This window comes from Ambystoma mexicanum, chromosome 3p (assembly GCF_040938575.1).
Source record: "Ambystoma mexicanum isolate Mex_15411 chromosome 3p, UKY_AmexF1_1, whole genome shotgun sequence".
In the NCBI taxonomy this organism is placed as follows: domain Eukaryota; kingdom Metazoa; phylum Chordata; class Amphibia; order Caudata; family Ambystomatidae; genus Ambystoma; species Ambystoma mexicanum.
In genome coordinates, this window is record NC_090925.1 from 1230774016 (window position 1) to 1230801841 (window position 27826).

Below are 27826 nucleotides of genomic sequence, written 5' to 3' on the forward strand. Positions count from 1 at the left end.
TGTTTTGTTACGGATTGACCCAATCTTTTTCCCGTGTAGCCAATAAACAGTTGGTTATCCATGATTTCACCAGTGATTTATGCCATGTTACATGATCAAGGACTTCGAACTGATTTATGTACTGAAGCAAAATTGTGATTTTTGATCTCTTTATTGATTTATGTTCAGACTATGAGTTTTTCACATGCAAATCGTCTATAAATGTTTTCTTGTTCATGTCTGAATGTTTTTAACGTTAATACAAACCACGTTTATTCACAATCATGGTTGTATGTGATTCTTCTTGCTTAACCCCTTTCTCCTTTCTGGACATTCTCATGGGGCATAAACTTAGAGGTTTTTCCTATCAGTACCAACAATACCAGGATTCCCATTACTAGGATATAGTTGTTTCATTCATTGACAAGTGGGAATATACCTGGCCAGTAGCAGTACTAACTTTTCTTGGTTTTTGGTTATCCAATCTAAGCCTAGATAGTCCAGCGATATAAAAGCTGAAAGCTCTTTTTGGATCTAATCTGTGGAGTCTTTCCTCCTCCTTACTAGGATAGGGTGGAGGATAGAAAGTCTAACACAATTTTTTGATTTAAGTGAAACTCGGATATCACTTGGTAAAAAAGAGGGTTTGACCTTCAAAACAACTCTGTCCTTATGGAACACAGTATAGGGTGGCCCAGAAGACAGTGCCTGCAATTCACTCACTCTTCTTGCAGATGTTAAGGCAACTAGAAAGGCAGTTTTCCATGTTAGCAATCTCAATGGACACATGTGCAGCGGTTCAAAAGGAGCACACATTAAGAATTTTAAGACCAAATTGAGATCCCAAATCGGTACTTGAAATGGGTGAGGAGGAAACACATTAGTGAGTCCTTTTAAGAATTGTGTTATCAAAGGAATTCTGAAATAGGAGCATTCTTCCGACGAGCGCTTGAAGATGGAAAGCGCGGCAAGGTAACCTTTTATTGTTCCAATATTTAGACCTCTATGCGCTAGGGTCAGAAGGAAAGATAGTACTTCCGGGATAGAACATAGAAAAGGATCGACATTCCTTTCTCTGCACCAGTTGCAAAACTTTTTCCAACGGCAACGGTATAGAGACTTTGTCGCTGGCCTTCTTGCCGAAAGCAACACCTCCAAAACGTCATCTGGAAGGTTCCAATCCCTGTATCTCAGCCTTTCAGATACCAAGCATGAAGGTTGAGCGTTTTGACCTCTGGGTGGAGAACCTGACCTTCCATTTGAGAGAGAAGGTTCTCTCTCTGAGGAAGACGTATTGGAGGACAGATGGACATGTCTAGAAGGTCCGGGTATCACGTTCTCCTGGCCCAATCCGGGGCAATTAGGATCATACGGCTCCCGAACCGTCTCAACCTCCTGATCTGAGGAATGACGGGGATCGGAGGGAACACATTCAGTAGTGAGAAGTTCCATTCCACCACGAACGCGTCCCCTAGGGCTCCTCTCGGGGGAAAGTCCCTTTAGCAATACTTTTTGCACTTTCGGTTGGTACCAGTCGCAAATAAGTCTACCTGAGGGGTTCCCCAAAGGGCGAAGATCTCTAGAATGACTTCCTGAGCCAGTTCCCATTCGTGAGACACCGTGCTCTGCCTGCTCAGAGCATCTGCCGTCATATTCTCTTCCCCGGCTAGATGAACTGCCGTTAAAGAGATTCCTTCTTGAATTGCCCAATACCAGAGTTGCACTGCCTCTCTGCACAGAGGTAGTGACCCTACACCACCTCTTTAGATAATGCATGGCCACTATGTTGTCCGTCATTATCAGGACATTCTTCCCTCAGACAGATGGCAGGAAAACCTTCAGCGCTAGTCTGATTGCTCTCAGCTCCAAAAGATTGATGTATAGTTTGGACTCCAGTGGAGACCAACGAGCGCCGATTGTCAGATCGTTGACGTGCGCTCCCCACCCCTTGAGTGAGGCGTCCGTCACTACTGTGATCTCCGGCCATGGTTGCCAAAAAGGTTCCCCTTTTAGGATGATCTCTGTACAAGTCCACCATGCAAGGTCCCGTCGAACCTTGTTCGGAATCTGGAGAAGATCCGTCATTTGACCTGAAACTGGGACCATTGAGTCTTTAACGCCCACTGAAGGGATCTCATTCTCAAGCGTGCCTCTGGCACCAGGAAGATGCAGGATGCCATGAGGCCGAGCAACCTTAAAAAGTCGTAAGCTTGGAGATTTTGGGCATTCTGGAATTTGGAAACCATCTGAAGAATGTCTTGAGCCCTCGACTTGGGAGGCGAGCTCTTTCCCAAGGATGTGTCCAATACAGCTCCTATGTACTGAAGCTGTTGGGAAGGTGTCATTTGGGACTTCTTGAAATTGAGGGAGAAGCCCAGTTTGTGGAGGAAGTGGCAGGTGACTTTCAGATGACCCAGTGCTTGTTCGGCAGAACGCACCCTGATCAACCAATCGTCCAGGTAGGGGTAGACATGAATCCCCCCCTCTCCTGAGGTGCGCTGCCACCACTACCATTAACTTGGTGAAGACCCTCGGGCGGAGGTCAGCCCAAATGGCAGGACTCGAAACTGATAGTGTGAGTCGCCAACTACAAACCTCAGGTATTTCCTGTGCTTGAGATGAATCGGCACATGAAAATAAGCATCCTGGGAGGTCCAATGACACCAACCAGTCCTGAAGTTGGAGGGCCTGAAGGATCTGAGAAAGGGTAACCATCTTGAACTTGTCCTTCCTGAGTAACTTGTTAGACCAAGAGAGTCTCAATCCTCCGTCCTTTTTGGGGGATCAAAAAATATGGGGAGTACCATCCCTTGTTCCTTTCCGCTGCAGGTACTGGTTCCATAGCACCTTTCTCCAGCAGGGTTAGAATTTCCTGCTGTAGGAGCGGATCCGATGACTTCAATGGGTGTCTACCTGGTGGATTGCTTTGAGGTTGCGTTAGAAAAGGAAGGCAGTAACCTTGGGCTATTATTTCTAAGGCCCAAACATCTGAAGTAATGGCTCGCCATTCTTGCAGATGCTGTGACAGCCTGCCTCACACCGGTGTCTTGTGATGAAAGTCCTCAAAGTGGTTTTGTGGCGGTTGCTGCAGCCGCTGATGGCAAAGAGGCTGGAGCTGGCTTCACACGTCATGCTCGTCCACCGCGAGTGGCCTTTCTTTGGCCCCTTTGACTGGCCATTCCTCTCGTCTTCCCGTATGAGGTGTAATAACGATAGGATTGTCCCCTCCATGATCGCCCTTGCACACGAAAAGGCTGAGGTTGCCTAATAGCAGCTCCTAAAGATTTGGCTGCTGCTTTTGAGGTCTGCAACCTCTCAAGGCTCTCGTCAGCCTTGTATCCAAAAAGGGGAGACCCGTCAAAGGACATGTTCAGGAGACGGTTCTGCACGTCCGGTGCAAAACCTGACTTCCTTAGCCATGCAAATCTACGCATTACTGTGCTAGTGGCCATGGACCTGCTCACACTATCAACAGTGTCCAAACCAGATTCAAGGGATTCCTGCATAGCTTCCTTTCCATCCCTAACAATGGCTAGGAATCCTTCCCTTTCTTCCCCTTCTGGTATATGCTCCGCCGCCATTGCAATACATTCCCAGAGAGTGTACGAAAACTTTGCCAAGGCACAGGTGGAGTTGGCTGATTTTGATGCCATGCTCCCGGCTGAAAATACCTTCCTTGCCCAGCCATCCACACGCTTATCGTCCCTGTCTGGAGGGATAGACGGGTACGCAAGTTTGTTTGAAGCTGTGGCTACCTGTATAACTAAACTTTCTGGAGAGGGATGCTTAGACCGATAGCTGGGGTCGCTACTGCCAGGGCGGTATTTTGAGGTAAGGGATTTATTCACTGGAGGAATAGAATCCGGCGTCTCCCAATTTTTGGCCACCCTATTTTGTAAGGCCACATGGAAAGGTAGAATTGGGTCTTCAGTAGGACCATGGTCCAATAGGTCTGTAAGATCATCTTGAACAAATTGGGCTGTAGGTTTGGCCCAGCCCAAATAATCCACAACCTTATTCATTAATTGACGATATGATGGATGAGCATGTTCACCTGGCTTTGGTCTGCCAAATTCGTTCTCTGGGGACGTATCAATACCACTTGCATTGTGTAATGTTTCTACTAAATCCTTCATCCTACTTTCCTCTGAAATCAGGCATTCAGGAAAATTTGGAGTACCATATTCAAGGCCAAAAGGGAACATTTTCTTCATCAGACTTCTCTTGTTCCTCAAAAATTGAGGTCAAGGATTTGAAGAACTCCTTCCAAGGTGAAGGCTTAAAAACCTTTTCTGGTGGTGGTATAGGAGTGCTACTCGGTCCTGAATGTGACCCAGGTGCTTTTGTCTTTTCTCTTTCCAGCTGATCTTGTCGAGCTGGAAGTTTCGGCATCGAGGGCTTTGGCGTTGATCTCGACAAAGGCGTTGACAACTTCGACATTATCCGACTTCGACGTTGTCTACTTCGAGGGCATCGAGGCACCCTTCGAGGACTTGCCCTTTGAGGTATGTTCGGTCTCGGACGGCGTCGGTGACCTCGATCGGTCGACTCGACTGGCCGCTTGGCGTCCTAGAAGGTTCTCTAGCCTTCCTCTTTCGACCACTCGGGCTCGATGGCACGCGAGTGTCGGAGCGATGGCGCTCCCGGCCGGCTTCCGAGGAAGATGCGGACCGAGGCTTCGCTTTGTCAAAAACCTCCAACATTTTCATCCTAAAAGCTTCCCATTCTTCAGATGATGAATGTTTTGTGGGACATTTCATCATTTTTGTAGATTCGTCCGAAGACGAAGTGGAGGGGGATCTATGGCGTTGTTTCTTCGATTTTCTTTTTTCGAAGACGACGAGTGATGGGAATCACTTCGGGACCCCGACCGATGCCTTTCGCGTCGAGGAGATTTCTCCTCATGGGACCTTGATTCAACACTAGAGACTTTTCGGTCGGCCCTTCGACCTACATGCAGTTTTCTCCTCCTCTCTCGCAAGGCTTTTCCTGTCATCGATTGACACTTCATGCAGGTTTCCATGTCGTGGCCCTCTCCAAGGCACCATAAACATTCTCGGTGCGGGTCGGTAATCAACATTTTCAAGCTGCACGATTTACATTTTTTGAAACCCGATTTCAAGGTCGTGGTCGGCGTCGATGACGAAGACATATTCGTTAGATGAACAAGTTACTTCTTACCTTGTAACGTTCTTTCGACGGGATGTTCCTCCGACGTATTCCTCATCTTAGATATATCCTTCCAGCTCTGCTGGCCTCGGAAAATTTTTTCAGTAGAGGGCGCTGCGCGTCGACGTCCCTCGAGTCGATGTCCCTCGACAGCCGCCGTATCGACGTTCGACGTCATCCTGCCCATAAAGGCCGCGCGCAGCGTCCGTTGCTCAGTTCCGTTTTGAAGCCCACAGTATTACTGTTTGGACTAGACTAATCACCCTGAAGGAGCGTAAGCTGCAACAACAAGGGAAGTAGAACTGCGGGGATGGATGGGAGGGTCGATGAGGAATACGTCGGAGGAACATCCCGTCGAAAGAACGTTACAAGGTAAGAAGTAACTTGTTCTTCGAAGGGATTGTGTCCTCCGACGTATTCCTCATCTTAGATAGGCTCCCATAGCAGTATTCTATATTCGGAGGAGGGAGTACTGACTTCACGCTGTCTTCTATTGATGAATAGAATGTAGTACAGCCCTTCCAAACCTAGTCTCTTGACTAGAGGAGGAATCCAGATTGTAAAAACGTGAAAAGGTATGGACAGACGACCATGTGGCGGCCGCACAGATGTCTTTAACCGGCACGCCTCTTTTGAGGGCCGATGAAGCTGCAATACCTCTGGTCGAATGAGCCCTAAGGTTTTGAGGGGGCTCTTTCCCTGCCAGTTTATAACATTCCAGAATGGCTAGAATGATCCATCTGGAAATGGTCTGTTTAGTTATAGGTAACCCCAGCTTGTGACCTGCGTAACCTACAAATAGCTGGTCTGCCTGTCTTATCCTGGGTAGTCTACTAATGTAAAAACTTAAAGCCCTCCTAGGGTCTAGTCTGTGTAACCTCTCTTCCTCTTTCCCCGGGTGAGGAGGAGGATAGAAAGATGGCAGGGTAATCTTCTGAGAGATATGGAACTCAGAAACTACCTTTGGGAGGAAATTAGGCTTCACTTGTAGGACAACCTTGTCTTTGTGAAATATTGTATGAGGGGGTTTACAAGAAAGAGCTTGTAATTCGCTCACCCTTCTAGCAGATGTGAGTGCTGTTAATAAAACAGTCTTAAGGGTAAGAAATCTTAACGAACAAGAATGGAGAGGTTCGAAAGGTGTACCCATCAGGAAAGTTAGTACTAAGTTTAAATCCCATAGGGGAACTTGGAATGGTCTTGGGGGATAAACATTGGTTAACCCCTTTAGAAACTGTATTACCAAGGGTAATTTGAAATAGGATGGCTCCTCCGCAGTCCGCTTAAAGATAGATAGCGCTGCGAGATAGCCCTTAATGGTACCAACTTGAAGGCCTGAATTTGCCAAATATAGTAAGAAGGACAAAACCATTGGAGTACCACATGAAAATGGGTCGATATTCTGTTCTCTACACCAGCTGCAAAATCTGTTCCAACGGCAGCGGTATAAAGACTTAGTTGCTGGCCTCCTTGCCGAAAGCAACACCTCCATAACATCATCAGGGAGGTCCCAATCCTTGTACCTCAGCCGTTCAGAAGCCAAGCGTGAAGGTTGAGGGTTTTGATGTCCGGATGGAGAACCTGACCTCCCTTCTGAGAGAGAAGATTCTCTCTGAGCGGAAGTCGAATTGGAGGGCAGATGGACAAGTCTAGAAGGTCCGGGTACCACGTTCTCCTGGCCCAATCCGGGGCAATTAGGATCATGGTTCGCCGGAATCTTCTCAACCTCCTGATCATTTGAGGAATGACAGGGACCGGTGGGAACGCGTACAGAAGCGGAAACTCCCAGTCCACTATGAATGCGTCTCCCAGAGCTCCTCTCGGAGGAAATTCCCTTGAGCAGAACAGGTCGCATTTCCTGTTTAGGCTGGTGGCGAACAGGTCTACCTGAGGGGTTCCCCAAAGGGCGAAGATCTCTTGAAGGACTTCCTGAGCTAGTTCCCACTCGTGGGAGACTGTGTTCTGCCTGCTCAGAGCGTACGCTGTCAAGTTCTTCTCTCCGGCTAGGTGAACTGCCGATAGAGAGATTCCTTCTTGGATTGCCCAAAACCAGAGCTGCATCGCCTCTCTGCACAGGGCTAGTGATCCTACGCCTCCTCTTTTGTTGAGGTAGTGCATGGCCACCGTGTTGTCCGTCATTATCAGGACGTTTTTCCCCTGTACAACCGGCAGGAAAGCCTTCAACGCAAGTCTGATGGCTCTCAGCTCTAACAGGTTGATGTGTAGTCTGGACTCCGATGGAGACCAACGACCGCTGATGGTCAAGTCGTTGGCGTGGGCTCCCCACCCCGTGAGTGAGGCATCCGTGACTACCGTTATCTCCGGCCAGGGTTGCCAAAACTGTTCTCCTTTCAGAATGTTCTCCTGACAGGCCCACCACTGAAGGTCTCGAGCCACCCTGCCGGGAACCTGAAGAAGATCTGTCATTCTCCCTGAGAATTGTGACCACTGAGTCCTCAGTGCCCACTGGAGGGATCTCATTCTCAGGCGAGCCTCTGGCACAAGGAAAATGCAGGATGCCATGAGGCCCAGCAACCTCAAAAAGTCGAAGGCTGGGAGATGTTGGGCATGTTGGAACTTGGTAACCATCTGTAGAATATCTTGAGCCCTCACCTCTGGTGGCGAGGCTTTTCCCAGGGAAGTGTCCAGGATCGCTCCTATGAACTGGAGTCTCTGCGATGGTATCATTTGAGACTTCTTTAAATTGAGGGAGAAGCCCAGTTTGTGAAGGGAGTAGCACACGTGATTTAGCTGGATCTGAGCTTGCTCCGGAGAAACAGCCCTGATCAGCCAATCGTCCAGGTAGGGGTAGACGTGAATCCCTTCCCTCCTTAGACTTGCAGCCACTACCGACATTAACTTGGTGAAAACCCTCGGGGCGGAGGTCAGCCCAAATGGCAGTACTCGAAATTGATAGTGAGAGTTGCCAATTGCGAACCTCAGGTATTTCCAGTGTTTGAGATGGATAGGCACATGGAAATAAGCGTCCTGAAGGTCCAGAGATACCAACCAGTCCTGGAACTGAAGGGCCTGGAGGATCTGAGAAAGAGTGACCATCTTGAATTTGTCTTTTCTGAGGAATTTGTTCAATTCTCGCAAGTCCAAGATGGGTCTCAGTCCTCCGTCTATCTTCGGAATGAGAAAGTAAGGGGAATACCAGCCCTTGTTCCTCTCCGCTACAGGTACTGGTTCTATGGCACCTTTCTCTAGCAGGTCTGAAATTTCCTGCAAGAGAAGCGGATCTGGAACTTTCTGAGAGCTGATCCCCGGTGGATGACTCTGAGGTGTACGTAGGAAAGGCAGGCAGTAACCTTGGCCGACTGTTTCCAATGCCCAAGCATCTGACGTGATAGCCTGCCTTACCGTCAGATGTTGAGTCAACCTGCCTCCTACAGGTGTCCTGTGAGGGGAGTCCTCAGAGTGGTTTTGGGGCGGCTGATGCAGATGCCGATGGTAAAGAGGCACCTGCTGTTGCTGCGGCTTTAGAGTATCTACCCCGTCCACCTCGGGTAGTTCTTCTTTGACCCCTTTGAGTCGGTCGTCCTCTACCTCTTCCGAAAGAGGAGTAGAAGCGAAAGGACTTGCCCCTCGCAGAGGTTCCCGTGGGACGAAAAGGAGTCTGACGGATTGCAGCTCCTAGGGATTTTGCTGCTGCTTTTGAAGTTTGCAGTTTCTCTAAACTGTCATCCGCCTTTTTCCCGAACAAAGAAGAGCCATCAAATGGCATGTTCAAGAGCCTGGCTTGCACATCTGGGGCAAAACCCGACTTTCTCAACCAAGCGAACCGCCTGGTTGATGTACTTGCCGCCATTGCTCTGCTGATACTGTCAGCCGAATCAATGCCCGTCTGGAGGGATTCGCACATAGCGTCTTTACCGTCCTGTATAATATTCAGGAACGCATCCCTTTCTTCTCCCTCCGGGATGCAGTCAGCCGCTGTAGAAGCACACTCCCAAAGTGTATGGCTGAACCTAGCAAGGGTGCAAGTAGCATTAACAGACTTTAACGCCATGCTACATGCTGAAAAGACTTTCTTTGCCATAGCATCATACTTTTTATCGTCCCTATCCTGTGGGACTGTAGGATAAGCCGTCTTGACATCGGTAGAGGATGCTGCTTGTACCACCAGACTTTCTGGGGATGGATGTTTAGACAAGAACTCTGGGTCTATGGAAGATACCCTGTATTTTGCAGACAGTTTTTTATTTACTGCTGGTATTACATCTGGGGTTTCCCAGTTTGTCATGATCTTTCTCTGAAGAGCTTTATGAAAAGGCACCACTGGATCTTCTTGTGGGCCTTTATCAAGAATATCCGTGAGGTCATCTTGCTGAAAAGATTGTGAAGGTGTAGACCACCCCATGAACTCCGTAATCCTGGCCATTAAGGCTCTGTAGGGAGTTTCAGCATGCTCCCCCGGGTCTGGTTTAGCAAAATCCACCTCAGGGGAAGTGTCTAACCCACTTGCCTCATTTAAAGAATCATGAAGATCCTTTAATCTGCGCTCTTCAGAGGAAAATTCCTCTCTAACCGGGGTTACAGGTCCCTGTAACTCAAATGTGTCTTGTTCAGACAAGTCACCCTCTTCTAAAATTGAGAATATAGTTCTCAATTGTTCTGAACTCATAAAGGGAGTAAATCCCATTTCCAAGGCAGAGGGTGCCGACGTTGTCATAATTGGCCTCGAGAGTGTCGATGTCGTCGACGCCGAAGGCTTCGAGCGTGGCGTCGAAAACAGAGGTGGAGGCCTCGAGGACCTCGACAGAATTGGAATTCTACTCGACACCATCGACGCCATCGGCCTGGGGATCGTCACTGGATGTGTGGACATCGTGACTTTTCTCGGCGTCAACGCCGGTGTCGAGGCCGGCGTCGAGTCGACAGACCCGTGTGTCGAAGGTCTCCTCGACAACGGCGTCGAAGACATCGACGTCGACGGAACCGTCGTCAACGGCGTCGACGGAACCTTCGAGGAAGGGTTGGAGGTCATAGTCCTACTCGAGGGTTCGAGACGCACTCGAGAGGTTTCTTTCGCCGGGTACTGCGACTCGCGGCGTTTTTGACCTTCGGGTCTTTCGACCAGAGCATCGCTCTCGGCAGTCTTCGAGGGGGTCAAGGCCGCGTTCTCGAAGACGCTCATCATATTTTTTCTGAATTCCTCCCATTCAGCCCGGGAACTATGTTTCGTGGGGCAAGGGATTCTTTTTGGCGAAACAGAGGAAGAGGAAGACGGAGAAGGAGAAGGAGATCTTCGACGTCTCCTCTTCGAGTGTTTCGATCTCGAGGAGTGAAGAGACCCACTCCGAGACCTGGAGCGTGAATGGTGACGAGGAGACGAATGTCTCGACTTCGTCGACGAAGAAGAAGCTTTAAAAGTCTTACCTTTCTCCAGCTTCCCCCTACGCTCCTTCAGGGCCTTAGCTGTCATGGACATACAGTCCTCGCACTCCGAACAATGGTGTTCGGCTCCCAAGCACCACAGACAATTTCTGTGAGGATCGGTCAACGACATCTTTTTTCCACAATCTCGACATTTTTTGAAGCCGGATCGAGGAGTTGTCGGTTCCGACGAGGAAGCCATCGAGTACGGTATCGAATAACTCGAGGTAAATAGTATTTATTAAACTAATAACTGAGCAACGGTATTCCGAGGCACCGAGTAGCGCGGAAAAACGGAACTGAGCAACGGACGCTGCGCGCGGCCTTTATGGGCAGGATGACGTCGAGCGTCGATACGGCGGCTGTCGAGGGACATCGACTCGAGGGACGTCGACGAGCAGCGCCCTCTACTGAAAAAATTTTCCGAGGCCAGCAGAGCTGGAAGGATATATCTAAGATGAGGAATACGTCGGAGGACACAATCCCTTCGAATTGCTATTCTCACAGAACTCGAGGCGCACCGATTCTCCGAAGCAACGTACACTGTGGAAAAACGGAACTGAGGCCAACGGGCGCCGTGCGTGCTACTTATACACCCGATGACGTCACCTTCGACGGAGGCCTTCGAGGGACCATTGACTCGACGACATCGATGCACGGCGCCCTCTGCCGAAAAAACATTTCCGAAGCAGCTGAGCTGGATGGAATACATCAAAGATGAGGAATACGTTGGAGGACACAATCCACTCGAAACACATTTACATAATCTGGTATAAAAATACGTTACTTGCGGCCGAAAAACAGTGAAAAATGACTATTAACAGGCATATCATCACTCAAAACTACAAATTAAGATAAATACATATACATACAATTAATGGAGCAGGAAAAAATACATATCAAACCCATGCAAAGGAAGGTACAGATTAGTATTAGCACTATTAGTCTACAGAGATTCAATCCTAACTTGAGAAGTCCAAACCCAAGATGTATGGGGTCTTCTGCCCAAATGTTCAAGTTCCATACAGTTTTGTGAAGCTGGAAAAAATTAAAGGTATGGTCTCTGTGGTCCAGTGAACAGTTCCAAGTGTCAGAGGACGAGTTAAATTAGCTAACGTACGTGTTCCCAACTTTCGGAGTGCTTGTGTGAACAAGCAATGGCAACGCCAAAGTAATCTAAACGTTTCTAAAAGTTACCAAACTTTTAAAAGTGAGTACGGGGGTTTAGATAAGTAGTATTACTACAACTCACCCCCCATACCTCACCCCCCATACTCTGATTCTTTACAGGACTTGGCAGGTCGATTGAAGACGATCCAAGGTCGCTTTTCTTGCTGTAAGCCTCAGGCCTCGATTCCCAGGGGTTGCAGGTTCGAGCAGTTTACCGGTAGGTCTCTAATGCTGGTGCAAGGTCTCCCAGATGAAGAAAGCAGCAGACCTCCATGCAGGGCCCCTCTTAGGACAGGAATGGACACTAGTAAGTGGTTTCGGACGACGGCCACCGATGCACTGCGATGCAAAGGGATTCACTTGCCACGGCTTTCCCTCCTATCTAGGGTCACCTTGATGCTAGGACCACGAAATTTCACAGAGGCATGTCTTGCTGCACAAGCTAAGGATCCCCCAAGTTCCAGGCCTCAACTCAGAACAGCGACATCTGCAGCACGGTAGCCGGAACTAGAGCTATTCAGCCAGAGGGCAGTCCTGGTGCACTTCCGAAGGCTCTTCTTCCTAGGACTCCGAGTCGACGTTGAGATGTTCCCTCCACTCCAAGGGTTGCAGCCACTGCTGGAGATCTTCCACAGGACAGGGATCTACCAGAGCAGCAGCACAAGTTGGTCACCAAGCCTTTTATCTCCTCCCCCCACCCCCGACGGGTCCATGATCTCCCCGCAAGTCTTGTAGCTGGACAGGAGCCTTGGCTCTTTCAGTTTCTTGTACGATTTCTCCAGAGTGGGTGCAGGGGTACTCTTATCGTAAAAGCCAGCTAAGCGCAGCAGCTCCCACTAGCCAATGGCAGATCTGCCACACACACACCCCAGCAGTGGTCCAATCAAGACCACTGGCGGCAAAACACATCCACACCACTCAGACACTGGAACCAGTTTGTGGATTGGGACCAGACAGTCTCAGCCCACTTCCTGGCAGCAAACACACACAGCCCTCCTGTAGCATGCCAAAAGCCTCTGCTTTCCCGAGCACTGGAAGTCCATATAAGGATTTTCCTGGCCTCACAAAAAACAAGATGGCAAGAGGACAAGCGAAAAACCTAGCCACAGTTAGTAGCCAAATGCGGTAAGGCTAAAACAAAATGCAGCAAAAAGAAAAAATTGTAAAAAGTCACTGCTGCCACCACCCTGTCCCTTTAGCACACCTAGAGTAACCAAAAATCCACTGTGTGGTAGTCTAGGGCAAAACAAAAAGTGTACTCTATTGTACTGCATTGTAAAATGCATTGTACAATGATAAAATTACCACAAGTGGTAAAAAATTACTAAAAGTAGTAACAAAGTAACTAGACTAAGTGACACAATGTTGCCCAGTACTGACAGCCTGAAGGATATGTCAGTTTCCCCATAACGGATGAGCAAAAGCCAGTGTAGTGAAGCTTAAGGCTTCACCGTACTGTAAAAAGAACAGGTCCGGTACAGAAATAAAAGCAAAATGTTTGGGGGGTCCATAGAAATGGAAGGAAAGATGCAGTAAAGATGAATCTTTCCTAACAGAAGTCAAAATGGGAGATGGGTCGGCTGGTAGGAGCTAGGGGTGCAGAGGTGGCTGGTGCTGTTTTGGCGAGGGTGGGCAGTTGCTTAGCGCAGATTTTCATCTGAGGGAGGCGATGTTCCCCATGACGGTTTCTTGTATCTTGGTACACCAGGTGTGGTCTATGATGTATGAGAAAGGGGAGACTGGTGACTCAAGTTCGCATAAGCTTGTGAAGAGTTTGTGGGTGTTGGATTGTGCGCCATTTATTTTGGCATGGTAGCTGCTGGCTTTGGCAGTGTGAATTGCTTTTTTGTAGTCTTTGGCTAGGGAGGTATACTGAACTTGGGAATTGTGGAAAGGTCTTTTCTCCATGCTGCTTCAGTGACACGTTTCTTGGCACAGGAGGCAAGAAGCACAGGGTGAACCAGGCGTTCTTTTTTAAAGCTTGCTTGGCTTTGCACTTTTCAAGCAGGTTTAGTGTGTCGACAGCTAGAGCAATGGTGGTGTTGTACAGTTTGACCAGGGACTCTGGATGTGTGTCTGTGTTGGATGGGATTGTGAGGGCTGAGAGGAGGGGTGCGAGGCAGTCCTTGTTCAGGTTTTTGGTGCAGAGGGCTAAGGCTTCAGGTTTCATTGATCACAGAGGCTGGGCCTCTTGTTGTCTGGGAGGTCGAATGCGATGGTGTGGTGGTCAGACCACGGGCAGGTTGTGGTGGTGAGGCGGGTCAGGTTGCAGTTAAGGTCGGCCATCCAACCGTTGGTGCGGCCATATATGTGGATATGTTCAGTGGTTCGATGAGCAAAGCTGATGTGGTTGAGGGCTGTGGCTAGGCTTTTTCTGTGTGGGTCTGTGGGGTCATTGAGGCCAAGACTGAAGTCTCCCAGGATTAGGATTTAGGAGCTGGGCTTGATGGTGGGATTGATGAGCATGAGGTCTACCTCAAAGGATGAGATGGGGCCTGGTGGGCGATAGGTGAGGTGGAGATTAAGCGTGTTGGTGGGCGAGTGGGAGTTTGGTAGAGAGCATTCCACAGTTAAGGAATGGGCTGGAGCTGGTGGCCGTGATGGTATTTTTGTAGATTAGAGCGACTCCGCTGTCTGTGCTGTGGGCTCGGTCATTGCGCACAATGGCATATCAGAACAGGTTATCATGCCTTGTTCTTTCTGGAGAGGAGCGCCTGCTACCTTTTTTAAAAAAATATTTTCAAGGAACTTGCGGTTGGTCACCCTAAGTTACCTGGGGGCAACCAGACGTGGACTCCCTGCTCACTGTGCTTAGAGAGGCACAGCTTCACCTCACGGATGATGCCCAATAAGGCTGAAACACGTGTATGGGGTTGCTGGTGGTACTCTTGTTCAGAGAGGAATTGCCATAGCATTTCGGTGCTGGACTGCCCATGTGGGCGGGACAAAGACTGATATGCAAATGGATATTTCCCATCTGTGAAAGGTACAGTGAGCAAAAAGTGTGTGCTGCAAACTCATCTCAGAACAGGTTATCATGCCTTGTTCTTTCTGGAGAGGAACGCCTGCTACCTTTTTTTTAAATAATTAATCAGGGAGGTGTATATATTTCTAGTGACTGTTTGAACTTGCTTGACATATTAGTGCCAGTGTCTTTTTACAAGTGTGTTTTTAAATAAGTAATTCTATACTTTTATACCAAAGCTCTGGTCAGTGTTTGCTTGTGCTACTGTATTTTTGTACCTAATGTGTATACTCTATATACTGCCTAACTCTTCTTGAGAGAAGTCTGACTGCTCATCCACAGCTACCAGGTAAATCTGGGTGGTACAGACTGCTACCAATTGGGTTTACTGCTAACACCTGTAGTCTTAAACTTTTTGCAGTGGTCCCTAAGGGAACTGCACAGGTTTCTGCCTAACAGGTAGGCAGGTGGGAGCCATGGCGTCTGTAGATTCAGAGAGGGGTGTTTTGCAGTGAGTAGTGTGCCTGGGCGGGCTGTAGCTCGGGGAACAAGATGCAGGATCTTGGTGCAGGTGGCACGCTTGCCTAATGCAGCGGGTAGCGGGCCTGAGCGGGAGTCGGGGCACAGCTAGGGGTACGAGATGCAGGGCCTAGGTGCAAGTGGCGCAATTTCACTTGCCCAATGCAGCAGGTAACAGACCTGGGTGCATCTCAGGGTATGAGGTGTGGGGCATAGGTGCACATGGTGCAATTGTACTTGCCTAATGCAGTGGGTAGTGGGCCTGGCTGGGAGCCGGGGCGCATCTCAGGGTACAAGGTGTGGGGCATAGGTGCAGGTGGCGTAATTGCACTTGCCTAATGCAGCGAGTAGCAGGATTGGCTGGGAGTCCGAGAGCATCTCGGGGTATGAGGTGCAGGGCCTAGGTGCAAGTGGTGCAATTGCGCTTACCGGATGGGATATTGAGCGCCATATCACAGCGCCTAACACCTGCGGCGCACAACACAACAGCCTTTGCCTGCACGGGATTCGCCTATGTGGGCTTCAGTACCTGGAAAATATGTAGTCCTTGCTGGAAGTTGTGCCTGCGTGGAGAAAGTGTAGGCCCGACGGATGGTCGAGCAGAGTCTTGCGCACCCATGGTGCACAACACTGCAGCCAAGATGACTTGGGATGTTTTAGGATTACACTTGCTGAACGTAACACCATTGTGACCTGCTGTTGTACACATTGCAATAACATTTAGAAAGGCACCATTTTGGTACTGTGATTATCCCTGTAATGCTTTCTGTTGAATTTCCCCCCCCCTCATGTTCTTATGTTTCTTATTTCATATTAAACAGAATTTGAGAAACAAAATCTCCACTCAACCTAAAACACTGAGAATTTGGTCTAGTCCCACAGGGAGGCCACAAACCCAGAGGATTCACATGTCGTACACATAGGTCTCAGGACCCTTTAAGGAAAGACCAAGTTTTGTTAAAGGGATGTATAACGCTCAATGCTGCAATTTGTCTGGTCTCCAGGTACACAGGGGGACACTCCACATGGAAGAAATGAAAATTAAACTGCACCTCCCCAACTTGGCGAGTCTGAATGGAGTCACCACAACGTGGTATTCTCTGCCGAAAACAAAGGAATTAAAACAAAAAAGCACATCAGCCATACCTTTTTATTTTGCACAAAGTCTGAACTCGTCTGGTGGCTCTGGCGATGAAAATCGTCCTGTGAAGTCAGGATTTCAGAACTCACCGTAAATAAATGCATGAGGGTCAAAAGTGGCCAGGGCCCAAGCACTGGCGGCAAAGATGGTGAGCGTGACTCAGGGAAAGACCCATGGCAGGATTTCCATCTCAAAGCCCTTTCCAGATGACATACACAGAAAGAAAGGCTGTGTCATAGAAGAAGAAACGCACAGCCGCTTACATGATCCGGTCTCTCCAATGCAGAGAAAAGTACTGGGGTTGGAGGCACGTGCATGCAGCATGGAAGTTGCCACATGCCAGGTGTGCATGTGCTTTCCCTTTATAAAAAGGTGCTGCTCCACATCGTAGGACGAAACAGCTTATAAGGCTTGAGGAAAAGGGGACAGGAAATGTTTCCACCTATTGTGGGAAAACAAAGCTACAGTCAATCTCTTTTTCGTAATTTGTTTTTATTTGGTATCATGATGGTTTATAGTGACGTTTAGGAAATTCCAAGTCTGCTCTGTAAAACTGCAATATATATTAGAATTCAAATGTTCACAAGTTTTATTGTAGACTGTTAAAGTGTTAAGTATGGTATTTATATTGAGCTACCCAAGTTTGCATCCTTTGGCTTCAGTTCTCATAGTGTTTATCAATTTTATAAGGTAAGGCACAAAGTGCGATTTAGTTCACAGTGCACACTATTAAAGTCTCACTCCTGGTTTAGGAAGGTGGGCAATTGATTTTGCGTTATTGGGCCATTGACTATTTGTTGTCCCAGTCCGACCCTGCCAGAAGCCCATTCATCACATGGACTTCCTCTCGCATCAGTCTAGCGTGGCTGACTTTTCCTCTGATCTACCCTCCCAGGTTCAACTTGGGTCCTTCCTCTCCTCTATCTCTACCTGTGGTGTTCCCCAGGGGTCTAACCTCCATCCCTGGCTGTTCAACCAATACCTGGCACTTCTTGCCCACCGCATTGCCACACTCTGCCCCAACTTCCAGTGCTATGCAGATGACAGCACATTTTCAGGCTACCCTCAGCCACCTCTTCTCCCTCTCTCATCTCTGACTGTCCGCCATCCATGAGTGGTGTGCCGCCAATGATATCTGCCTCTATGCCAGTAAGACTAAGATTTTCCTCATCGGCACACCAACACCCTCCTTTCCTGTCTCTGGCCGGCATCTCTTGGCCCTCTTCCTGCTTTCACCTTTGAGGCTAAAAACCTCAGGGTCATCTTTGACTCCAAACTCTCCTTCTCTCCTCATATCTCAGACGTCTAAGAAATCACACAACCAGCTACACCTCCTCAGAGGTATTCTTCCTTTCCTCTCCTTCCCCCAGAAGCTCAGTCTCCAGAGCTCTGGTTCTCTCTAGGCTGGACTATTGCAACAGCCTCTTCTAAATCTGCCTGCTTCTACTCTCCGCCCTCTGCAACTCATCCAAAACAGGATTGCGAGACTTGTCCTTGGCCTCAAGCCCAGGGATCATCTCTCTCCAGGACTGAAATCTCTGCACTGGCTCCCAGTGGCTGCGAGGATTAAGTTAAAAACCCTCTGGATTGTCCACAAGGCATTCTGGGGCTTGGGGCCTCAATACCTTCAACTCTCTCTTCCTAAATATCTTCCTTCTCGAGCTCTTCGCTCATCCGCCTCCAACTCCCTCAGGGCCAGTCGCTTCTCCAAGCAACGAGTTGGTGGTAGATCTCTTTCTTCAGCTGGGGCCTCCCTTGGAACAGCCTCCCTGCAACTTGAGGAGAATCATCTCTGGTTCCGGAAGCACCTCAAAACCTTTCTCTTTGCTTCTGCTTTTTCTCATCCTCTCCCCTGCTGACTTCCTGGCTGAAACTGAAACTGCACTGGCTACCTGGCCACGATCTGATCTCGGGCCCAGGTCCCCTCCCCTGCCAGTCGCACACCAGCACTGCCTTCCTGGCAATCCCTGCACTTGAGGACTGTTTTCTGTATCCCTACAGTCCCACTACCAGCACTTGACACCTGATGCCTGCACTTACCCTTGCACTTGCCACCTGCTGACCTTACTTTACTTATTGTTATTTATTCTATTGTCCCATGTACTGCACTGTCCGCTCCCCCTAGCCCACCCCCCCCGCACTTCCCTCTTTCCCCCGTCCCATGCACTTGCGCGATCAAAATGACACCTGGCCTAGTAGGATCGTTGTCTGTCTTCCCTCTGTTCCCCATTGTGTGTCTTCCCTCTGTTCCCCCTCCCTTGCCTCGTCGCGCCTTGAAACACTTGTGTATAGGCGTGTTAGAAATGTCATATCATATCACCACCTTGTCAGGCCCGACAAATTTTTACATTATCCAGTCAGACTAATTTTCAAATTGCCCTTCCCTCTATCCTTTATCTACACCCCCACAACTCCTTCTGTACCTCCCCGAGTAGCTGGCCTCTAACACAGGTGTTGCCTTAAAGTGCCCTCCACCCCCCCTCCCCCGACATCCCAGAGTTGCCAAATGACTGCTAATACATACAGTAGGATGGGCTGATCCGACGTGATGACATTGCCGTTCATATGCAGGTTACATTTCATGGGCTGTCCTGGAGAAAAGGCAAGAATAAAAAGTTAATGGACCCATCCAAGCTGAATGCTCACACTGCCAGGAAATAGGCCTGTCAAAATCATGCTTCTGACTGTCAAATGCAGAGCAGGGACCTGAGCACACTGTCCACATTGATAATGCTGGGCCCCTTTCCACATCTCATTTACCTGGGAATGGCTCTGTACCCACCTTCCCACCCCCTTCTCTCACAACTTAAAAACATGCAACTTTACACACCTAACCCACACCCATGCCCTAGAGCACAGACTTGGGCAACCCGACTCTTCCCCCCCACCCCCGACCTCCCTCTCTCTCTCTCTCCCAGGCACTTTAAAGTGAACCCTGGTAACAGGTCCTACCCATCAGCACCACCAGTGACTCACCATCCAAACAACGGTTGTTGTATTTCTTGTATGCACTGACAGCATCATCCTTCTTCACAAAGACCACCTCTGCTATGCCGGGATTCACAAGGCGAGCACGTTTCAGAGCGCCACACACACAAAAGAGCTCCTAAGAGATATGGACAAGGGGCATGAACGGTTTAGCCTGTTCGCTACAGAAGACGAGAGGGCAAATAACACATGTACAGGTGTTAGCCAGGAAGCCATTATGGACAGAAGGCACCACTGGGATGTCAGCCTGAAGGCCATAATGTACATTTGCACCCTGCAGATGGGAGCCGGCCAATCCGGAGGCAGGAAACGCAGGCTGATACTCCCAATCTAGTCCGCGTTCCAAGCCGCCCGATGGCCGGCTCGGCAGCCCGCCATATTACCCCGACGCTCCATTCTAGAAAAAAAACAAAAAAAAAAAACAACAACTCCACTAACCAGATTGTGGCGGCTGTGCTGTTCGCCGCCACCACTCCCCTGCCCCTTTCCTTTTTTAGACACCATGGTAATGAGGGAGGGGCTCCTACTATTGCGGCCGTCTTGTAAAAGCATTTTCATCCACTATAAAAATGTAATTTCTTCTTTTTGTAACACCCCCGGGTTACCGCTTTGGTAACCTGGGGTTCTATTGGCGTTCTTACCCCGTTCCATGGGCCATTACGCAGGCAACGTCCTGGTGCACTCGTTACCCACCCTCGCTTTGCTCGGGCCGTTAGGCTGTTACCCACAGTATGGCCTGTGGAACGGGTTAAGAACACCACAGTCTGGGAGATGTGACATTTTGATGCAAACCATCTAACTGTAAGCCTGGCTCAAGGCATTTCAATACAAGCCATCTCAATTGTTTGCTTTTGTGGTTTATTTCTCAATTTTGGAGTGTGTTCTCTTTAGATTTATTACGCCCTTCTTTACTGCAAAACTAGGCAAACTGCTAACATCCCCTAACTGAATTCACCAACCCCTTTAGTTCATCAATGCATGCGTTTTGGCATATAGGCAAACTAGATACTGAGCTGGGTGGATAAATCTTAAGGCTGGGTTCTAGTTTGTGCGGGGGACTGCTGCGTGATCACGTGTGGCTTGGACCAATGCCATAGCATAAATGTAGTTCTTGCTCTAGTGTATACCTGTGTTCACAAGTACTAGCTCCCTTCTACTCTAGTTAAGGGGTTGTCTCACAATTTGTTGAAACTTATATTTCTATATAATAAACTTCTCAGTTTATTGAATACAAAACTGCTGTAGCCCATTTATAAAACTACTGCAGCAGTTCTGTTTCGACCTGAAAGATCTTTTTTCAGGGCTCTAATTCAATCTGTTCAGCCATGCCCATAGTGTCCATTTGGTTTCTATTAGTGCTAACAGTTGTCTTTGGCATCTTCTGCTATTTAACTAGACTAGAAGGGAGCTAGCACTTGTGAACACTAATATAGACAAGAGAAAGAACTCCTTTAGTTCACTATTTTTTTTTACTTCTTGCCGCTCCCCCTATTTAACATTTAAATGCTTACATTTTATTTGTAATTATGTGGGTCCTTTTTCAGGTCGATGGCATTGCATTAAAATGGCTTTTCAGTAAAAGGTGCTGCATTGAAATGGATGTAGAGAAACAGGCGGATAACAATGGGAATGTCACACTGGATCCAGGGAGCCATGGCAGAGGCAGGAGGAATGACTAGTAGTGAGCCTGGAACCATATGAGGCAGGAGGGAGCACTGGGATCAGCAAGCAGAGCATAGCTCAATCCTGGGACACCACAGGGAAAGGAGGCAGCATGCAAGATCTCGCCATATAGGACAGATGTAGGGGCTAAACTTGGAACAAAATAAAGTAGGTAGGTGGTAAAACTAGTCTCCTCCTGCTTGCAGGTTGGCCCTAACAGGCATTACTGGGAATCGTAGGGCACTTGAGGCACAAAGTAAGGTCCATCTGCAAGAAATAGGGGACAAGAGGCATGGCTGGTGCTCATGGAATAAGAAATACAAATTCTGCATATCTCCAATGATTGTGATAGAGCATAGGACAGAGGGACACAGTAGTATTGTGTAGATGGTGATGGGGCCTTTCTAATCAAGCACACAGTTTGTAGCAGAGATGGAGTATAGTGAGATTGAAGGGATGCGACGACGGCTGATATCTCAGAGTTTTGCTAACAACCAACTTTCTTTGGTGAAAAATGGGTAAGGGTAGAGAAAGCAAGAACACAGTGTCCAGCCCCTTTTGTTGAAATGTCAGGCTACTTACAACAATGTCCTCCTCTGTGACACGTGGATGCAGGTTATTCACTGTCATTTTGGTGCCTTCCAGTGGGCTATATACAGGCTGTATTGAGAAAGGAGGAGGAAACCTTAACAATGATTTTCCATCTTGTCAGTCAAACAGCTTTTATTCGGTATTGACCTTCAAGCACATGTAAACACGAACAGTACGGCTAAAATGTGAAAAGTTAATGAAACAAGAACGTATCAATTTGTTAAATGCTCCTATATACAATCATGAGTAAAAATGATATTATAAAATCACAGCCGCACCTTATTAACCAGTGGCCACAGAGCTATTAGAACCCTGTTTCAATGCACTGTTCCGCTGCATCCACACCATGTGAATGTAACGGGCGGTTGTGTAAATCACATGGGACGCAGACACTGGTTTAAGTACATCAAGGCAGGCCCCACATAACGAATATCAACGTCCTGTAAAATGGGCCACAGATACATAGGTCTAAACCAGATAGTTTTATGACAGATTAACAAAAAGTGCATAAATGTTTCATTTGTAGACTTGCATAGGGGCATATAGCAGAGACAGAGTTCCTCCAGATTGAAGTAAAGGAGGCTACAAACAAGATGCAAAGTCTAAACTGCAGATATAAAGACTTCTCGAAAGAAGGAAGAATTATGTCCAAGTAGACTTCAAAACCAGGCTCAATCTAAGTTCCAGATGGTCCAAAAACAGCTTCAGTTTGGCAGCATCAACAACAACCAAGGTCCCCTTAGGGTCTTATTTTTTACAGTTGATTTTAAACATGTGTTTTCCCTGAACCGGGAAATCTTGCATATTATTCCATAAATCAATCCTATCCAAGTGGGAAAGCATGGACTTTACATGTGTGAACCAGCATAATCTCTTCCCTCCATCTAGGCTCATAATATGAACTAGAGCATCACATTGGTTTTCTAGGCCTTCAGTGGTCCAGGCTCTAATCCAGTAGAAAACTGGTTTAACAGATAACTTAACATCTACTGGTGCACAGTCAAGCTCCAAATAAAGCAGGGCAGTTGGAGTACTTGCAGGAAGAAGCAACAGTTTCCTTAAGAAAACATGTTCGCATATGTTCAGCTTGCGAGTAATTAGCACAGCCCCATAACTCAAAACCATAGAATTAGGCTGGCAGTGCTGGTTTGTGAAGCAAATCCAGCGCAGGTGAAATCGCACCACTGCCGTGCTGACAAAAAGAAAAAAAAAGAAAATACCGCCACTAAACCTCTCAAATGTGATAGTAGATTTGGCTACCTGTGCCCCCCACTCTCCAGATCCATGGAAACGCACCCCAAGGTAATCAAAGAGACCTGCTCAATGGGCGTATTACACACAGTTAGCATTAAGGACTTATTTTTTGCAAAATGAGGTTTGAATACCATAACTTTAGACTTTACCAAATTCAAATTAAGACCCAGATGGTTACATTTAGATGAAAAAAATTGACATAACCTTTTAGTCCCTGTGGGGTGCTGGCTAATAAGGAAGCATGAAATAAAGCGGGATAATTATCTGCAGCCAACCTCAGGCAGTCCTGCCACTCATCTGATAGGGCATCAATGATCTCCAGAAGGTAAATATTGAATAAGAAGGGTGCCAGGACAGCCATGTCTAACATTTTTCACATCAAAAGCTTTAGTCAGCTCACCACCTGGCCGAAAGCGAATTCTAGTTTTGTTAGCAGTTTATAAGGAGTATTATGGAAATCAGTTCCATGGGGGCATTGTGGGCTAACCTGATCTGCCACATGGGTTCTCTAGAGACAGAATCTAAAGCAATTTATTTCTTTAACACAGTGTACTTTTCAATAAACGGGTTAAGTATAAAACACTGATCAATTTGTGCCCGCGTTAGCTCTAAATCTAGCCTGGAGATGGCTGATCATTTTTTCACGATCAACCCACTCCAGCAAGTGAGTAAGGATTAATTTCCCCAAAGAGTTTGCCAGCATTATCCAAAAGGGAAATAGGTTGATAGTTAGCTTACCTCCCCTTTTGTAGACGGTCAAAATTGTAGCCAATTCCCAAGACTCTGGGATCTCCCAACTACTCATTAACCCATTAAGTGCCAAGGACGAGCTAGCTTGTTTTTTTGGCACATCACACAAAAGTAAAATCCAACCCCCGGGCTATGTGAGGAGGAGGTGCCTCCTCACGGCCTGGGGGTTGGATTTCTTTCGTTTTCACGTCAAGCCGCATAATGCGTGCCGACGGGAAAAAGTAATTTTCACAGCAGCAGCCATTTCGGCTGCCACAGTGAAAACAGAAGGTAAGTTGCCTTCTTTTTCTCCCTCAATCAGCGGCATCATTGTGCCGTTCAGATCGAGGGAGGTGGCGTTGGAAAGGGAGACTATCCCTTTTCCAACTACACCTTTTTTTAAGCATTGCTTAGCGCGGATCGGGCACAGAGCACTCGGTCTGCGCTCAGCAATGCCACTAGACCGCCAGGGATCTGTTTGTGAAGTGGGGAGGGGGGTTGCTTACTATATAAGCGGCACTCCCCTCCGCCACCCCAGCCCCCAAAGCATGGGGCCACATGTATCGGTCCGCTGGGGGCAGATGGGTGCCCATCTGCCCCTAGGGGAAGGGGCCAAAAAAAGAAAAACAAACAAATCTGTCAATACATTCAGATATGGGGGGGGCACTATAGCACCAGGATATTTTTCATAAAGCCAAGAGCGACTTCACCTAAGAGCTCTTAAACGCGCAGCTCTTAGAAAATGGCAATCCTGCCCCACCGACCTTAGACAAGAGGCCTACAAAACTATTGCCAAACAATACAAGGAGGCCATTACAGCAGCCAAAGCCACATCCTACAACCACAGAATCTCCAATGCTAAATCAGAATCTAAAGAGTTGTACGCAATCTTTAAAGAGCTCACTATACCTCCAACTAGCACACAACAAACTGTGAAAGATGACACCTGGTGCAACAATATTCAACATGGCATGATTCACAAAATAAACACCCTACTGAACAAAATCCATTCTCACCTAAACGCCCTTCCAAAAATCTCTGTACCCGATGGCCCACCCAAAAGCAAGGCACCAGTTGCCTGTAGATGCCATGCCGAATAAAGGTCAAAAACGCTTTTCCTTCAAAGAAATAACTGACACAGAAGTCATGGGTATAATGAAACATATCAAGCCATCCCTTTGCAATGGCAACCTCTGCCCAGCCAGCCTCATCAAAGACTGTGCGGAGCCACTTGCCCCATTCCTTACAGCGTTCATCAACACCTCCTTTGCCTCAGGCATCGTCCCTCCTTCCCTTACGGAATCATGGGTCAGACCACTATTAAAAAAAACACCTTGGAACCAGACTCCCCACCCCCCCGCTCCCCGTCCCCATCAACTACAGGCCAATCGCAACTGTACCCTTCCTGTTGAAAATTCTAGGTAGGACTGGATCTGCAGGTATGTAGACTTATTTAGAATCAAATAACATTCTGGGATAAAGGCAATCTGTATTCCGTCCACGCCATGGTACCGAGTATGCATTGCTTGATCTCAAGAACCAGCTGCTAGAAACAATGGACAAAGGTAAGCCGGCCTTGCTCCCGCTCTTGGATCTGTCGGCCGCCTTCAATCTGGTTGACCACAGGATCCTCTGCAGACACCTCAAACAGGCTGCCCATTTTTCCCTGGAAGCCACAGCCTGGATTACGTCCTTTCTAGAAGGCAGGGTCATGAGTCTTCTCTGATCAAGCCTCAGCCATCCAATCTCCCATTCACTGCGGAGTCCCACAAGGGTCCTGCACCTCACCCACCCTCTATAACATTTTCACACTTCCCCTCTTCAACGTGTAGCATTCACAAACTACGCCGACACGCAAATTCTCCTCCCACTCTCTGGGTCCTACGAGCAAGATCTAAACGCCCTCAAAGAGACCTATGCATTCATCCAGGCATGGATGGCGGCTACAGGCCTATGTCTCAACGGAGACGAAACAGAAATCCTACTGGTAGGCCCCCAAGGAAATTCTCAAACTAGACAGTCAATACAGCAATTTCAGCATTGAGAACACTAATCACAGTCTCTGCTGCAGTCAAGACACTGGAAGTGTACCTTGACGCCACCCTATCAATGAAGCATTAAGCTAGTGCCATTTCATCGACAGGGGCTCCTGCAACCAAAATTATGAATGCAGTTAAACCGCACCTCTCTGACAAAAACTGCCTTAATATAGCTAGAGCCACTATCAGAGCAAAGCTGGACTACTGCAATGTCCTGCTCCTGTGCACTTGCTCAAAAAACTGCAAACCACACAAAATAACGCTCTTAAGAGCTGCATTAAGCATCCCAAAGAGAGATTACATCTCCCAGGCCAGACAGGACGCCCACTGGCTCCCAGTAAAGGAGCGCATAAGACCCTCTCCATTGCCTTTCCCTCTCGGCACCCTGCTACCTGGCGGAAAGAATTCACCAGACACCTGTCACCAGATCCAAACTGGCACAATAATCACACCAGCTCACAGTCCCGACCTTCAAAAGAGTCAAAGCCGGGGGAGCTAGCTTCCCAGTGTTAGCCCCTAAAAACTGGAATGCTCTCCCGCTCGAGCTAAGAAAAGTAACCTCATTCACATTGTTCAGAAAAGTATTGAAAACTAAGCTCTTTATCTAGACTGTATGCTACGAGTTCCCCTGTAACCATGGAACTTACTTAAGCCTCTGTTGCTGATCGAATCTAACCATGTAAATGACTGTATCCTATCCTATAAGAATATGTATCCAAGTGAGCCCTCTGTAACGATGCCGCAGGGCCGATGCACGCTTTATAAATTCAAATAAATAAAAAAATAATGAAAGGGGGTGGCACTCTTCCCCCCCCCCCCCCCCACCCTAAGTGGATGGGAGGCACCTCATGTAGCTTTCCCCGGGGGCAGATTTCTGTCCTTAGGAAGGGATACATGAGATGCCCTCCATCCATTTGGGGGAAAGGGGGAGCACCGGAAATATTGCCACAGCCCCCTCCCCCCTTAGCCTGGGGCAGTACGTTTTTCTCACCCAGGGGGCAGATGGGCACACTAATGTGCCCATCTACCCCTAGGAAAGGGGAAAAACAAAAACTAGTGCAATCTGCCCCAAGGAAGGAGTACATGAGATGCCCCCAGTCATTTGGGAAGAGGGGAAAAGGGCCACTAGAAAACATTGTAATGGCCCCCCAATGCATGGGGCAGTATGTTTTGCCCACCCTGGGGGCAGAAGGGCACACTAATGTGCCCATCTGCACCAACGGAAGCGGCAAAACAGAAAAGAAATTATAAAAATATACACAAGTTAGTTGGAGGTGTGTGGGGGGAGGGGGAGACACTAAACCACCACAGATGTTTGCAATAGAAAGGAGGGTGGCCCTCGCCACCACCCCACCCAAAATGGAGAGGGGGCTCTCATGTAGCCCTCCTTAGGGGCAGATTGCTAGTGCAATCTGGCAATCTGCCCCTAGGAAGGGGCACATGCGTTTTTACTGGGGGTTGAGGGTCAGTAGACCACCCGGAATGGCTTGAAAGGGGGGGCTGTGATCGGAGAGTATTAGTTACGATTTCTTTTTGCTGTGCTGACCTTCGGTAAAGTTTTTTGTTTCCTTTACAGCTTTTTCTACGCAGGCAGCTGCAACGTTATGGGAGTACTGTTTATTCTACATTTAGAACCCATTGTCGGTGGTGTGGGTGGGACTGGGGTGGGTTGTTGGTGGTGTGGGCGGGAGTGGGCCATCTGGGGAGATATTTTGGTGGGCTGGGACACATTTGCAGGGTCAGGCCCCAAACTAAAAACCCCCCCACCCACCCCCCCATGCCAGCATAACATTGGGGTTTCCCTGGTAGCGGCTGTCTCCTATGTGGGTTGACCGTCTGCAAGGCCAGACTGCACCTCTGGCTGTGCTGAGTTACAGATGTCACCTCCGGGGAGGAATGGGGATCCTGCTGGGGGCACCCTGGGACTGCTGCTGCACTTGGGGGGATGTTCAAACCACATGGGAGACAGGTGCCCAAGGCCAGGTACTTGATCCCCACCCATCCTGGTATTCTGGCTGGCCTGCGTTACAACTCCCCCTCCGGAAAAGGACAGGTAATGTCCCTGGGACTCCCGGGAACCACCGCTGGGCTTGGGGGACGTTCAACCCATATAGGAGTCAGCCGGCCCAAAGCCAGGGATATGACCTCCCCCCACCCCCCCACCACCCGGGAGCTCTGGCTGGCCTGCGTTACAGCTTCTCCCTCTGGGAAAGGATGGGGACCCTGCCGTGGCTCCCTGGA

General features: G+C 48.4%; 1 protein-coding gene across 2 annotated transcripts in view; it reads right to left on the bottom strand.

Moving 5' to 3' along the window:
• POLDIP3 (DNA polymerase delta interacting protein 3) overlaps positions 1–27826 on the bottom strand; it is a 388271-nt gene that overhangs the window by 108960 nt on the left and 251485 nt on the right. For both annotated transcript variants that reach the window (XM_069652698.1, XM_069652697.1), the window contains 3 exons: positions 21555–21632; positions 19299–19428; positions 18847–18913 (listed from right to left, as the gene is read on the bottom strand). In XM_069652698.1, the coding sequence (XP_069508799.1) occupies positions 18847–18913; positions 19299–19428; positions 21555–21632 (275 nt within the window). The remainder of the gene's footprint in view (positions 1–18846; positions 18914–19298; positions 19429–21554; positions 21633–27826) is intronic.